At 37.9% G+C, this 15,068-nt stretch overlaps 1 protein-coding gene across 4 annotated transcripts in view; it reads right to left on the bottom strand.

The window, feature by feature from the left end:
• The window catches only part of TUT4 (terminal uridylyl transferase 4), a 70,043-nt gene that overhangs the window by 10,236 nt on the left and 44,739 nt on the right, over window positions 1-15,068 (bottom strand). For all 4 annotated transcript variants that reach the window (XM_030571455.1, XM_030571452.1, XM_030571453.1 and 1 more), the window contains exons 15-26: window positions 13,291-13,377; window positions 11,203-11,306; window positions 10,976-11,033; window positions 10,775-10,878; window positions 10,049-10,138; window positions 7,000-7,113; window positions 5,789-5,866; window positions 5,228-5,405; window positions 4,813-4,860; window positions 4,636-4,718; window positions 2,434-2,549; window positions 1,408-1,568 (exon numbers count right to left, since the gene is read on the bottom strand). In XM_030571455.1, the coding sequence (XP_030427315.1) occupies window positions 1,408-1,568; window positions 2,434-2,549; window positions 4,636-4,718; window positions 4,813-4,860; window positions 5,228-5,405; window positions 5,789-5,866; window positions 7,000-7,113; window positions 10,049-10,138; window positions 10,775-10,878; window positions 10,976-11,033; window positions 11,203-11,306; window positions 13,291-13,377 (1,221 nt within the window). The remainder of the gene's footprint in view (window positions 1-1,407; window positions 1,569-2,433; window positions 2,550-4,635; window positions 4,719-4,812; window positions 4,861-5,227; window positions 5,406-5,788; window positions 5,867-6,999; window positions 7,114-10,048; window positions 10,139-10,774; window positions 10,879-10,975; window positions 11,034-11,202; window positions 11,307-13,290; window positions 13,378-15,068) is intronic.

Below are 15,068 nucleotides of genomic sequence, written 5' to 3'. Positions count from 1 at the left end.
CCACGTGGTGATTTAGTGTGCGTCAGGCTACTGCGCTGTACATTCACATCCTGGGCTGCTACACGCTAAGCCTCCACATTGACAGCACAAATAGAGACATCTTCTCCCAACACTTTCCTCCTTACTCTTCCTTCCCAGCTCCTCTGGTTATCTACCACTGTTTGGTCTTCTTGTTCTTTCCTCACTCCCAGTCCTCATACTCAAACTATACTTATTTTCTCTCTGCGTTATGCTGTTGGGCCCCTCAGACCACTCAGTCATGTTCCAAGGATCTTTCTTTAACCCACTCTTGCCAAACAGTCAGAAACTACACTTCTATCATTTCAGAAAGAGACGTGCAGGGGAGTCTGATAATATTATGTAAGAGAGGTATATGACCAAAACCCTGGATCCAAACACCATTAAACTCTAAAGGATTTTGGATTTCAACTTTACATCTTACAACTTAAGCCATCTCCAACTATAAAGCACTTCAAGACAGAAAAAGGTTTATAATTTAAAAGTATTTTTATTTGTGCAAAGAGACAAATAAAATCTAGTGTTAATTAAACTGCCATCCTCCTGCTGTCATGGCTATAATGGAATGCACTTTCATACTGCAAGGCTCTGAGTGCAATCCCCCTTATAAATTAAAAACACATTTTTTCATATTTAATACCATTATAAATTCTGGAGGTGAAGCGGGGCTTGGGGGTGAAGGATGACAGCTTGTGACGCTCACATATTAACCTCACAACCCCCTGAGGAGTCATGACCCCCCCCGGTCTACTTCTCCATGGGTCTCAGTGAACAAGAGCTAGGATCCCTGCCCCCTATTGTAGCTGCTTTGAGCTGGTCATGCAGCATAAAACAGTTCAGAATTCTGTTTACATAGGGGAATACCCAAGAGGGATTAAGCTGGTGCAGCTGACTTTACACCAGACACTCCTGGCCCTTACAACGTGGTGTAGTGTGAGCAGGCCAGTGGTATTGCCTAACATGCTAAAACCTTAGCCAGCAAAACTGACCCTTCAATGGCCGTTCCTGGTGGCTTAACTTACAGCAGTGCTTAGGCTGCTTTAAATTATGCTGGGGTCCAAAATACCTCCCCAACTTTTCCAGGATCAAGAGAGTGGAAAGGTGACTTAAATACACCTTCCTCCATCCATTCACTTTGTCTTGTGATGAACTCAGCACATTTGGATTCAAGAATCTGGTCCATAGATTCTAAAGCTTGAGGCAACATCCCTTTTAGAAAAAAGAGGTGCTTATAATGAAGCTTGTGATAACGATGACAGTGTGTGTCTTGGGTTGCAAATGTGAGAAGGTGCAATACTGAGGAGGGTGGTGTAGAAACCCAAATAGAATAGCCTCAGAACTTTCTAATGAGAATAACAGAAACCATCATAGATGAGACCGCTTGTTTACCTGGAACGCTGTTAGTTCTCTGTCGAGTTTGTTTGAATTCAGGACAATCCCTTCGAACATGTCCCACATCCCCACAGATGAAACATCTCTTCTCTCTAGTCTCCCTGTCCTCTTCCTTCACTTCTTTTTCATCGTCTTTCTCATTCTCCTTCTTCTTCAGCCTACATGATAAAGTTTATTAACACTGGTGCCAAAACATCATCTGTACGGTTCTACAGTTCCTATGTCCAGTGAAGGAATATCATGACCAATATATGTACTGGAATACAGCAACCCCAGAGCCCGCAGGGAAACACTTTCCAGAGCCTAGGCTAGTTAAGGAACAGCTTGCAGTGGAGTCAATGAACTCAGTTTCTGTTGGATGGTGGAGGTGCTACAACAGAACGTATTACTTCTCAGGAAGAATACGTTAGCATCCTGGGCCTGGCCTAGTAACAGCATTGATGGATGCAGCACGAAGCAGTGGTGTTCTTTCAAATGTTGAGCACTGGCAGAAGAAATGGCAAACTGGAATTAATGTGAGGAATAAGGAACAACAACCTTTCCTTAAGCTGTACTGTTTCTTCATCATAAGTAACACAATAATCCACTGTAATAGTTTATACAGCTGTGCACTTTAAAGTCATGTGGTAAAATGTAGTCCTTCCCCCCAAAGCTTACAATCTAAATAGACAATGTACTGACAAAGGCTACAGGATTGATTGCAACAAAGAGCAGATGATAATACTGGTGTTTAGCACATATCTTGTTAGTTCAGCCATGCATATGTGATCATGTGCTTTCAGGAGAGCACTGGGAATTGGTTGTGGTTAGTCATACAGCTTGGGCAAAGCAAAAAGGGGATGGGAAGGTGAGGTCAGTGGATTCTTAAGAAGGACAAAGGAGATGCTTTAATATGGAAAATGTATTCTCTGTAGTATGTTTTTCTTATCTGCATTGAAGCCATAAGGGTCCTCCTCACTTAATATGATGATCTGAATTAAATAAATTTTAATTTAAGATGACTGCTTCATGTATTTTACCCACCTTCTCCTTTTTGGACAGTCTTTCATGTAGTGACCAATTTTTCCACAGACACGGCAGCATCTATCATTGGGTGCCAGCTCGCCATCTGTCAATACTTTGGAGTCAAAGAAGTATTCCTGCAGACAAGTGTCAGACTTTTATACTACAGAAGTTATTCATTTATTAATTTACAACAGAGGACAGATAAATCAGATTGTCCCAAAGACCTAAAGTGGGGTGGCATGTTGTCATTTCCTACCCTCTCACATTCATTCTATACAGATTCCACACAGTCTCTAACTTAGTCTAAGTTAAAACCAAAATACGTGTTTTATAAAGAGAGCAGCTTGATCTACAGGAGTGAGTGTAGTAACTCTCCTGTTCTAATCACAGCTCTGGAACAGACTCCCATTGTGGACTTGAGTTTAAGTGATTTCCCCATCTGTATGAATGGGGTGTGATTGGGGTGCGGGGATTAGTTTTTTACAAAAGTGCTTTGAATAAATAAAACATTATAATACTATAATTCATGGTATTTCCCTGATGTTAGGATGCACAGTTAGGGCATACGTTGACTTGGCCAACTTTTCTGTAAAATGTTGGATGAAACCTTGGGACAGAGCACTGCAAATTGAAGAACATCCAAGATATTTCCATTTAGATACTGGAGCATCTTGTTGAATGCTGTTGCAAACAATAAACACAGATGCTGCTTGAGAAAAGGCTGATTAATAATAATCTAGGATGTGGTTATTACACAGACACACATACATTTCGTTCATTTTATTCCTCAAACACAAAAAACTAAGTCCAACATGTTAATTTATTACTTATTATTTGTATATATGCAACACCCAAAAGTCCCAATCAGATCAGCACCCACTGGGCTAGATACTGTTCAAACACAGAGCAAAAAACAGACCCTCCCACAAAGAGCATATGATCCAAGTTAAAACAAAATACAAGCGAGTGTAATCAACAAATGGAAGGAGTGGAACAAGGACGACCATGGTAATAGTGATAGCCATACTTATTTACATTTACTAGTTATATGTCCAATTTGCAGATTTTGATGGTGGGTTTTTTTTGTTTTGTTTTTAAGATATAAGCAAACAGTAAGGTTGAGATTTTCAAAAGCACCTAAGTGACTTAGGAGCACAAGTTCTATTAATAATCAATGGGACTTGCGCTCCTAACTCACTTAGTGCTTTTGAAAATCCCTCCTTATCTAGATAATCCCAGCTGGCCACTGGCTTAACTATTATTTTAAGGTTTTTCCAAAGATGATGTTTGTTTTCTGTCTAAGATACACGTGTTTCAGCTAAGATCCTTCCTCATGGCAGAAACACCAGTCTGCTGCAAGCACAGATTCTTCAAAAAAACTGATCGCTCAATGGGAATGAATTTCTGATAGTGGTTTACAGTGAACAGTACACGTTCTATTGGTTAGGCTTGAAAAGTTTTTTTTCTTAATGAGCAACCAATCATTACTACCCAGTGTATAAATTAATAACACTGGGTATATGCAAAGACTGATGGGGTTGTTCCTTCTATTCAGCATCTAATTCAGACCATCACCAAAGTTCTTAAAGCCTTTAGTGTGTTTTAAAGCTGATTAAGCAACAAGTCTTCTGACTGCTTTATCAAGAAAACTAGTATCGATCTTTATTCTAAGGCTTCACACTCAACTTTTTGCTCCTAGATAAAATTTAGCTTTCTCTTCCCTTTTGATTATGTATTTTCTACATTAGAGCTGCTCAGCACAGAGTTGGAGAGCCAAATGCTGCTCCCTGTTTGTAAGTATAAAACAAGAACAAAGCTCATCAGCGTCACATGTTTATTGCTGAGGAACTCAAGCAATAAACAAGTTTTATTTGCTTATCAAATAAAATATAATTACAATGGTTGTGTGTTTACTCTTTTTTTTAAATAAAAATGTTATATAAATCTATATACAACTCAGGTGCTTCTGGGAAGTTGCCAATGCAGTACTTACTACTGCAAAGGGTTTGATCTACTACATAGCTCCCTTCTGCTGAAAATACCTATCGGTCTGTTTCTATATGCCTTGTACTCAGCCTTCTATCCAGTTGTACCTTTTTTATTCAGTTTATGCATGACTGCGTGTCATACACATTTGAAAGAAGCCAAGAGAATACACCATTCTGATGGATATAGGAAAGGAAACTATACTAAAACTTAAGACACAAACAAAGAACTTACAGCTTCTCTTCCCAGGACTGGATAGAATGGGGTACCAAACAGTTTTCTCCCATTGATAAATGCCTTCATTATGAAATTGGTCACTATTGAAGAGAAGATAAAATCATTGGAAGACAAAAGAAAGGCACTTTGCATTAGAAATGAGTAAAAGCTCTGTAGTAGGAATAAATATCTTACTTTTTCTGGAGACTCCAGCACCAAGATTATGATTCAAGTCAAAAGGATCTAAGGGAAGGAAGAAAAATATCCAAGAGTGGGCAAAATATGTTGCAGCATAAAGTATTCTCTCATTTCGTACATCTAATTAAATGTGCAAGGTCTCATATTACATATACTCACAGGTGGGAGCAAAGCAATTTTTGGGTTATTGATTGCAATAGGTTTAAAACAGATGTAAATTATGCACAGAAGTAGTATTAAAAGTTAGGGGTCTATTGTCCCATTTACATTTGCTGTAGGATTTGCAAACCAAAGTCTCATTATCATTAATGGGAGTTCCCCACGTAAAGATCCTGTGCATCAAGGGGAGATCAGATCCCCAAGCATGTGTTGTTTTGTCACATAACAGAACAGAAATTCAACAAACAGGTACCTTCAATGGCAATACATTTGGATGTCCACTGTTTCTCAAAGGTGGTTAGCAGTTTCTTCTGCCGAATGCTGATCACATATTCCTTGAAGTCAAATTCTTCAGTGTAGAATCGCAGCAACCCTAACCAGAGTTCTCCAAGTGACTCAGTGTTCTTTCCAAGTGAAGGCAAACGCTTCTTCTACATGCAATTTAAGACACAGTTCGTATAGGTATAATTAACCAAGTACTTTCCCCCCTTAACTACACATTTTAATAAAGGACTTGTCTACAGGAAAAAGTTATACCTGTATAAACTAAGCCATGACTTTAAATGGATATTTTTATACTGCCATCTCCTCATGTGGACACTTATTCTAGTACAATAGTGCCTTTTTCTGCTTTAACTTATGTTGCTTTGGAAGCAGTTTGGGTTTTTCGATTTAGCTTACTCTTATACTGGAGTGTGAGCATCTACACAGGGAGGTATAACAGTATAATTTAACTATACTGGTATAACTGGTAAAGCTCTCCCATGTTTTCAAGCCCTAAGTTTTAGTGAGTATTTTGGAATTGGAACATTACCAGCTCTTCCATGTCATCAAAGAAAAAGGCATTCCACCCATCAACCATTCTCTGAGGAATCTGTTTTCCATCAAATATCTGCAAAAACACAAGAACAGTTATCTACCTAGTGTTCACTGCCACCTTGGGTTTAAGTAATCATAAAACAGTGACAGTTTTGTTGCAAAGACTATTGCAGGAACAGCTTTTTATTTCAGTATTTGTTTGAAAGGTGCTTGGCATTACATGGAAAACATTCAAATGCATTTTACGTAAAGGTAATTCTGCTCATCTACCAAATATTTCATGTATTTTAATTTCTTTGTTCCTTAGAACTATGAAAATGTGCATAAAATCATCCCACCTGGTTGCACTCAGCTCCTCTTTCCTATTAAATTTCTAAATTAAGAGAGATCATATCTGGCCTCACCGATCATTACTTTAATTTAGATAGGCCAAGGGAGACTCAGCTGTTACTTAAATACAGCCCCAGAAGTAGCAATTACCAGATCATTAAAGTAGTGGCAATGAAGTAATGGTCTCAAATAGAGTGACTCAGCCAGAGTTCCTCTTTTATGCAATGAAGAAAAAGGCAGCTAGATCTGAGAATTACTCCTATCAGGGAGCTCTAGAAAACGTCAACATTTCAGGGAAAGGCAGATGGCTGAATAAGTGCAGTTTGCCTCACCTTAAACAGTAATGGAGGTATATAACCTTATTTTATTAGTAAAATTTCTTAGCATTTATGCAACACTATCTTCAAAGCGACAGAAATATTAATTGTTCCAACACCTTAACAGGTAGGAAAATAAACATCACTCCTCTTTTGCAGATGAGGAAGTGGAAGAGCATTTAAGTAATATGCCCAAAGTCATACAGCAAGTCAAGAGCAGAGCTGGAATTAGAACTCAGGACTTCTGACTTGGGCCATCATTACACCTCCCTGCTGACTGAGTCCTCTTTCTCTTGATGATACAAACACCATAATTTGACCAAAACCCAAGAAAGTGAATGCAGTAGCTCATAACCAGGTCCAAAATACGTTCCTGGTTTTGCTGCTGTTTTCTTTTTAAGTTTTACTTACATTACAAAGTAAAAGTTAGAAAATGGATGATGAAAAGAGCCCCAGGATTTTCTTTTCCACCCATTACCCATAGGACAAAAAAACTCTCAAATCTGACTTGAAAAAAACAATGCCACTTTTTCCATTACATCTTTTCCTGAAAACCAACCTCCTGAAGAACTGGGATAACTGGGGGATTTCTCTGTTGCAGAAAGTACAACACCATCAGGATATACGCATATGAAGATAGGCTTCCTCTGGATGCATCTCCAATGTCGCAGCGCTGGACAGAATAGATTTTGAACAAAGCACTGAATGAAAATTAAACACCATGGTATTTAACTCTGTAAACTATGGCAATGAACAAAAACTCAATTACTGTTTCAGAATTAAAAACTGTTTAATCAAGCCTGAAAGAGAAATATTGACAAATTTAGAGAGAGCCACTGTCAAGTAGTTTAGTAACAACATTTGATCAACTCATAAAGCTTCAATGATCTGATGGGAAAATGTCTTCCAAATTCTATGGCTCAAATTTTCCAAAGCAGCCACTAAAACTGTGCAGTTTTTGATATCCAGCTCAATTTAGTTTCAAGATTTCAATGTTGTGAAACCAACGTTTTCCTAACCTTATGTTAACAAAGATGCCTCCATATTTTTAGTTTTATTTTTAATTTAAAATTTTTATTTTAATGATTTTTATGTGAAGTTAATTATTTTCCTGTGGTATTTGCACCTTTCTTAATTGTTACATTACGCTAGTGCATAATACCCCCTAAATGTGAAACTAACTAGCCTACTTTCAGTGCCAGGGCTCTATGAAATACAAACATCACGCATAAATGGTGAATTGCCTTATTAAAACTGAAAAATGTACAATTTATTATGGTTTTATTAGTAACACAGATATGGACATAAGATTTTCTGAAATATACCATTTTTAATCTGGCAAATTCCCTTTAAAATATTTTTAAATATAAATTCTTGCATTACTGTAAAAAAAATCTTTTTTACCTATATATTAACTGTAACAATTATCAAAATGGAAAACATTTATTAACCTGGTCTGGAAAAATGACAGCAGTATTTTGTGCTACTTACTGACCCCTGTGCTCACGTGCTAACATACAAATGTGCTTTTAAACTCTGTTCCCATGTCTATCATACAAATAAGTCTTATTGGCAGTTCACTTTACTCAAAATACATACACACAATTTTAACAGAACCAAATTAGGTAATGTAATTTAAATGAAAATCCAGGATTATAACTGGAAAGCCCTTATTAGGGCTGACAATTAATTGCAGTTAACACCTGCGATTAACTGAAAACAAAATTAATTAAATCGCATACCTCTGGGCGGGGAGGAAGCATCCGCAGCGGGGAGCTGAAGCCCCAGGCCCAAGCTCTGGGGACAGCAGGAGACTGAAGCTGCAGCTCCAGGGGCAGCGGGAGGTGAGAGAGGACTGAAGCTGCAGCTCCAGGGGTGGCAGAAGCCACAGCTCTGGGGGCAGAGGGGATGGGGGCCTGAAGCCACTGCTCCAGGGGCAGCGGGGGCCAGAGCCCCGCATCCCGAGAGGGGCCAAAGACCGGCGCCGCCCACCCTGAGGGGTGTTTAAGCCCCCACCCTGAGTGGGGCTGAAGGTGTAGCGGGGGGAGGGAAGGAAAAAATTTTTTTTAGTCACAAAGAGTTTGAGAAACATTGACATAGAGAACAGAGGCCTGGCAAGCTCAGCCTTCCTGCACCAGCCTCTCCTCCCCTGCCGCATGCCAAATACCTGAGGTAAAATCCACCCTCCCTTGCATACGAGGGCTCACTCAGCTAAAGGGAGTTATGTAAAAAAAAATTCTAAATATGTAAATTCAACTTTCATGATAAAGAGATTGCACTACACTACTTTTATGAGGAGAATTGAAATACATTTCTTTCATCTTTTTTACAGTGCAAATATATGTAATAAAAATAATATAAAATGAGCACTGTACACTTTGTATTCTGTGTTGTAATTTAAATCAATATATTTGAAAATACACCTGTACCCCGATATAACGCTGTCCTCGGGAGCCAAAAAATCTTACCACATTATAGGTGAAACTGCGTTGTATCAAACTTGCTTTGATCTGCTGGAGTGTGCAGCCCCGCCCCCCGGAGCACTGCTTTACTGCATCATATCCGAATTTACGTTGTATTGGGCCGCGTCATATCGGGGTAGAGGTGTATAAAAAACATCCAAAATATTTAAATAAATGGTATTCTATTATTGTTTAACAGTGCAATTAAAACTGCGATTAATTGCAAATCACTTTTAATCACTTGACAGCTCTAGTAAATATTAATTCTAATTCATTGTTATTAATAACACATCAAACCTTCCACTATCCCAATTTTGACAGACAGGGAAACTGAGGCAAAAGGATTTAAGTGATTTGCAGGTCACAGGAGAAGTGTACGAGCCAGAAAAAGTCAGGAATTCCTGGCTTCCAGTCCTGGGCTTAGACACTATCCCTCTCTCAGCTCCCGTTGTGCTCTTCCAAAGAATGTAAATATAGAGTTTAATCCCAACTTGAAAATTAATTATCAGCATAAGTAATAATACAATGGACAAATGACTGTCCCATTCTGGATCAAAGTCAGAAGTATATTTCAGTGATCTCAAGGGACAGCAGTACATTAACAGCTTGTATTATGGTACAGCTCTAAAGCAATAATAAAACAAATTCTGCTAGTCTTTTCATGAAAATCCATTCATGTAGTCAATTAAATAATGTAGAGCAAATAAAGAGATAGCGTTTCAGTCAACAAACAAAGAGGCTGCATGCCAAGTCATTTACAGAGCCACATACCATTTATCTCCAAGATCTCCCTGCACAAAAAAACAATTTCTATTATGCTTTTCTGCAAGATTACAGGGGAAAGAAATATTTTTTTAGCTAGAAAAATTACCATCTGGATGCACAATGCATTCGGATTCCCAATTATATTGTTAAGCTTTTTTGTTGGTGTAGCTGGCATGTATAGACTAGCCCTAAGGCTTGAATATGCCCATACACAGATACTCAGGAGATAGCATCTTAATTCTCAGATTAAGAAGATTCTGCTTGTCTCCTTTCTAGCTGGCATCAGCATCATGTAAGCTCTTTGGGACAATGACACAGAGCACAGTACTATACAAATAATAAATAATGATAAAGTCATGTTGTACTGTATCTTTATATTACCTTAGCAAAAACTTTCATTGTATATCCCAAATATTGCACTCTAGGATCAATAGCTGCATATGTAGCCAGCATTCTTGTGTTATGCTGTGCCTGGAAAACAGACAATTATTAGACAACAGTTTATAGTTTAATATGGTATAGCTTGCAGTTCAGATATGGGGAGCTAGAGAGCCAAAATATACAGGGAGGCAAATTCTGTGCTCAGTGACACCTATGCAACATTTCAGTGTGGTTACAAGAACACAATTAAAGGCTGACTTCAGACCAGTTTATTTGTAAAAATCAGCACCTGAACACACCAGCTTATTCAAAGATGGAATCACTCAAAAACTGAGTGAATCTGGAGCAAATCATGGCCCCTCCTTTGCTGGTCTGGAGGGGGCCCATGGCAGGAGAAGCTGTTTGTTTCCACGGTGTAAGAAGAGAGCCAGAAATTGAAGGACAAAAAGGCTCCATTAAGCTGAAAGGCCACAGGGAGTCTGCAGCTCAAAAAAGGAAGCCCCTCCACCACTGTGCCACAAAGCTAACCAACTCCCTGGGCTGAGGATTGGGGGTTATTTGAATTAAAATATGTAAAAAAATTGGACATGGTATTTTTATTTTTGATTCGGAATTATTCCCTAGTAACTTTAATGCTATCTCCATCTTTTAGAAGTCCATCTGTAGGCAAACTTTCCAAACAATCCTGAAAAGTATGCATTAGCTTTTATAGAAAGAGACACTTACTAGTGTATTGTATAAGCTGATGTCTCCCTCTAAGCCACTCCGTCTGTGTTCAAATTTTACTATAGGCACTTTGGCTGTTGTTATAGGCAAGATGTTTTTTAAACCTGAGGAGGCAGGATAAAATATTTCCATAAATATTAAAACATATAAGCAGATACATGTAATAGTACATATCATGGAGAGTACATTTAAAATACATACCTGGATGCTTTTTAAGAATTTTTGCCAAACCTTCAATTATTTCCTTACAATTTAGTTTCTAGAAAAATAAATAGGAAAATCTGAGCAATGAACTATGGATCCCTGCCCCACAAACTGAACAAATATTATATTTCATGGAGTAAGTGAATGAAGGATCATAAATCTTTCTTCATTTTAAGAGTATACAATGTAACTGCAACATATATTTTCAAATATTGAACTCCCACCTCTGCATTTTCATGGCCTTCCAAGGTCATGCAGATATCTAGATCACTGTCCCGGAATCCAAATCCATTTTTTGAAGAGCCAAATAAGCACAGTCTGGCTTTATCTAACCAAAAGAATAGACAAAAAGTGTCACCTTTTTTGTAATATCTATTGGTACTGCTTACTACAGGAAATTGCTTATTTGAGATAAGAGACTGGACCCAATTTTGCATAATATATTTAATAGTCTTTTAAATCAATTTCTATTGGACACCTCTGACATTTCATGTCAGACAACAGAAGTAGTTGGTACATTATTTTAATTTCTATGTGCAACTGATGAAGATTAAAATGCGATTTTTTGATGTGCCCGCCATGTTAGGGACTCAGTAACTAATTATTACATACAAATTTCTACATGCATTAATTTCTTTTTTACAGTACAATACAGTTTTAACTGTTTTGAAAAGTATATAAATACATGCAAAAAAACTAGTAATAATACACATTAATAACACAGATACTAAGGTACAGCTATTCGTACTTGATTCTTTGTGATTTTTTGGTTCATTTATACTTCAAGGTTTTGCAATTGTAGGGATATAGGCTCACATTAAATCAAGGTGAACTATGGTTTTAAATTGAGTTGGGATATTAGCATGAGCATTAGGCTCAAAGCATGTGACCAAAAAGAATGAGATCATGAGAAAGAAGTTATTGTGTTAAACTGGCAGTGACCATTTGAAATATCAGTGTTATCTTATTAAAGGTTGGGCTGCAGTAAAAGAAATAAAACAAGGTTAACTAGGAACCAAGCACAGTAAATAATTGGCTATGTAACAAACTGCTTCATCTGGCTTTAGCTAAGGTCCGATAATTGGCAATGACATCCTTTGTTTATTAATGGGTATAAAAAGGTAAACTCAGGAGTTCATTGCTACTATCTGCCTGACCAAGTTGGAGCTGACAACATAGGTTTAAGCATCCCTGGGTTTAGCCCATTTGGAAGTACCTTGATTAAACAGCTTATAAATAGTTTGATACTCTTTGGACATGTTTAGAGCAACTGTATACATATTATTTGGGCTTTGGATGTAATAAAGGAATGTAAGGTTAAATTGGTGTTGTGGTAATAAATACAGGTAATAACCCTGTATAAATTATGATAATTCCAAGAACAACATGAAAATTCCATTTTCTGTTACTAGGAAAGTTTGGTTGATTGGGATGTTTCTCTATGCCCATTAACCATAGTCTATGGTACAAGATACAAATAATGAAGTCAATGTAGTTTCTGAATGAAACTTCTTATTTCCACTTTGGGGTATTTATTTGCAGTTTTGTTTGAAATTTATTTTCACTCACATTAATTAGCATGGTAATATAATTGAGAAGGATTTCTTTCTGAAAGACCTCTTTTAGATCACTGTGATTTGTTCATTTTGAAATCAATGATAAGAAACTATATCTATCAGCTCATGGCTGCTTTCAAACCTTTGATGGAATCAGAAACCTTCAGTCTTAAGTTTCTGTGACAGAAAGATAGCGCCCTCAATCCTCAGCTGTCACCAATAAGCACAGGGCACAGCTGAAGGGTGGAGCTGCAAAAGAAACATTTACAGCTACCTGATCCTGGGGCCAATTCTGGAAGAAAGAATGGTCTTCTGGATAAGACAATAGACTGGAACTCAAACGATCTGATTCAATTCCTGATTGTGCTACAGACTTTGTGTGTGACCTTAGACAAGTCACTTAGTTTTCTTGGCTATAGCCCAATAACACTCTTTCCCTCCCATGGCATGCTTCCTGTGCTTGGGGTCAGCAAGAGTTTGGTTATGTCAACCTACATCACGCAGGCTTTCCCCCATGATGTGGAGATGCACCAGTTGCCAGCACCACTGGGGCAGCACAAAAGGGCCAGAGTAGGGTTAGGGATTGAGTTTATATGTCTACAGGAACCTTTATATACACACTCAAAAGGAAGATGCCATCATTTTAAAGCAGACAAAGGAACAAAGAAAGACAATTCTATATTAATGGGCTGGACAACTGGAATGAAGGGAGAAATTTTAACAACAAATGATAAGTGGTTACCTATTATTACATACCGTTGTATTCTTTTCTAATAAATCTTTCCAAACTTGCCAGAATTTGTTCTCTGTTTTGTTGCTCAGAGAAAGGAGGTGATAATTCATCTGAGAAAAAAAAAAAGTTAGACTCTGATTTAACATTTCACTATATTTTTGGCCCTCAACATCTGACTTTATGAATTAAATATTTATTCTCTTTGAATATCGATTTTTTTTTTAAGTATGACATTTTCTATGGTAGTTAGCACTGATTGCATTTTATTTTGGGACTTGATCCTGTTGTCATTAATCAGGCAAAACTCTTGGGAGCCAATAAGCACTTTGCCTGAGTAAGAGCTGTAGAATCCGGCTAATAATGAGGGCGTGTCTATACTAACAGTGCTGCAGCTGCACCAGTGCAACTGTGCCGCTGTGCTTAGTGAAGATGCTACCTACGCCGATGGAAAAGCTCTCCCATTAGTGTAGGTACTCTGACTCCCCAAGAGGCAGTAGCTACATCGACAAGAGAAGCCCTCCTGTTGACATAGCGCTGTCTACACCAGCGGTTAGGTCAGTATAACTGCATCACTTAGGGGTGCGGATTTTCTACATCCCTGAGCAACATAGTTACACCAATGTAACTTGGTAGTGTAGACCAAGCCTGGGGCTACACTGCTTACCACACCAAATCTCTATTACTCCTGGAGGGATTCTGCATCAAAATATTAAAAATTCTGCTCCCCAAAATTTTGAAATGTGAAAAATTCTGCAAATTTTATTTGTCAAAATAATGCCATATAAATCACACCAGTTTCAATTGTTTTGGTAAGTTATGTAAACTACAATACAGAAAAAAGTCCCAATAACGACTCAGCATTTCCTAAACACATGAAAGTTAAGTTACAAACACTTGGTAACTAATACCCTGCATTCCAGTTATAATCCTGGATTTTCATTTAAAGTACATTACAGAACATCAAACAGCAATAAAACAAAAAGGCAGAATGTCATTTTAAATTGCTTAGACTTTCACACATGAAAGACATACAGTTTTGCTAATCATTGTCCTGGACCTGGCTGGGTACTTTGGGAAGTGCTTGGTTCTGATTGTCCTGACATTTTATTGACTTCTTGGTAAATGTTTTATTTGCCCTCAAAGTCTTTTTTTTTTTTTAAATGGGTAGGTAAAATAAATCCTGAGCTGTAATCTAACGCCACTGTGGCACTTTGGCACAGGAAAAAAGTGAGAAAGCACACAGATTTTCCTAGCTGATTCCCTTACTGTTATTTATAAGGCTTTACAGCACTCTGGCAATGTAGGACCCTTAAAACTTTTACATGTTTTATGCTCCTGGGGGAACTGACTGAGAATGGGAACCGTTAACTAACAATAGGAACATTAACAATGTTACTATAGAGGCAGGCTGCCACATTTCTGCCTCAGGTAATGAGATCAATTAACCATCAGCAGCAACTTTGACAAAATATGTGTGGGGGGGTTGGAGAATTTATAAAAGCTATTTTCTTTAATTTAAAAACAATTTTCAGTAATATGATACTAATATTTAATTAAGTGTTTTTTTCGATTCTCAAGAAATTACAGACATGTTACTAGGCAGGCAGCCTGCTACATTTCTGCCTCAGAGAATGACATCAATTAACTAGCAGGCAGGCTGCTACATTTCTGTTTCAGGTACAGAATCTTTCTTGTTCATAATAAAAAGACCTAACCCACCTCTATGCCTGTTGAGTTGCAGTAGCAAGCGATAGGGACATAGTCTCTCTCGTTTGTTGGCTAGCCCCACTCCATGACAGTG

The sequence above is a fragment of the Gopherus evgoodei genome, chromosome 8 (genome assembly GCF_007399415.2).
Source record: "Gopherus evgoodei ecotype Sinaloan lineage chromosome 8, rGopEvg1_v1.p, whole genome shotgun sequence".
NCBI classification, from domain to species: domain Eukaryota; kingdom Metazoa; phylum Chordata; order Testudines; family Testudinidae; genus Gopherus; species Gopherus evgoodei.
The sequence above is the reverse complement of the archived record's forward strand: the minus strand, read 5'-3'. Positions and strand labels throughout refer to the sequence as shown.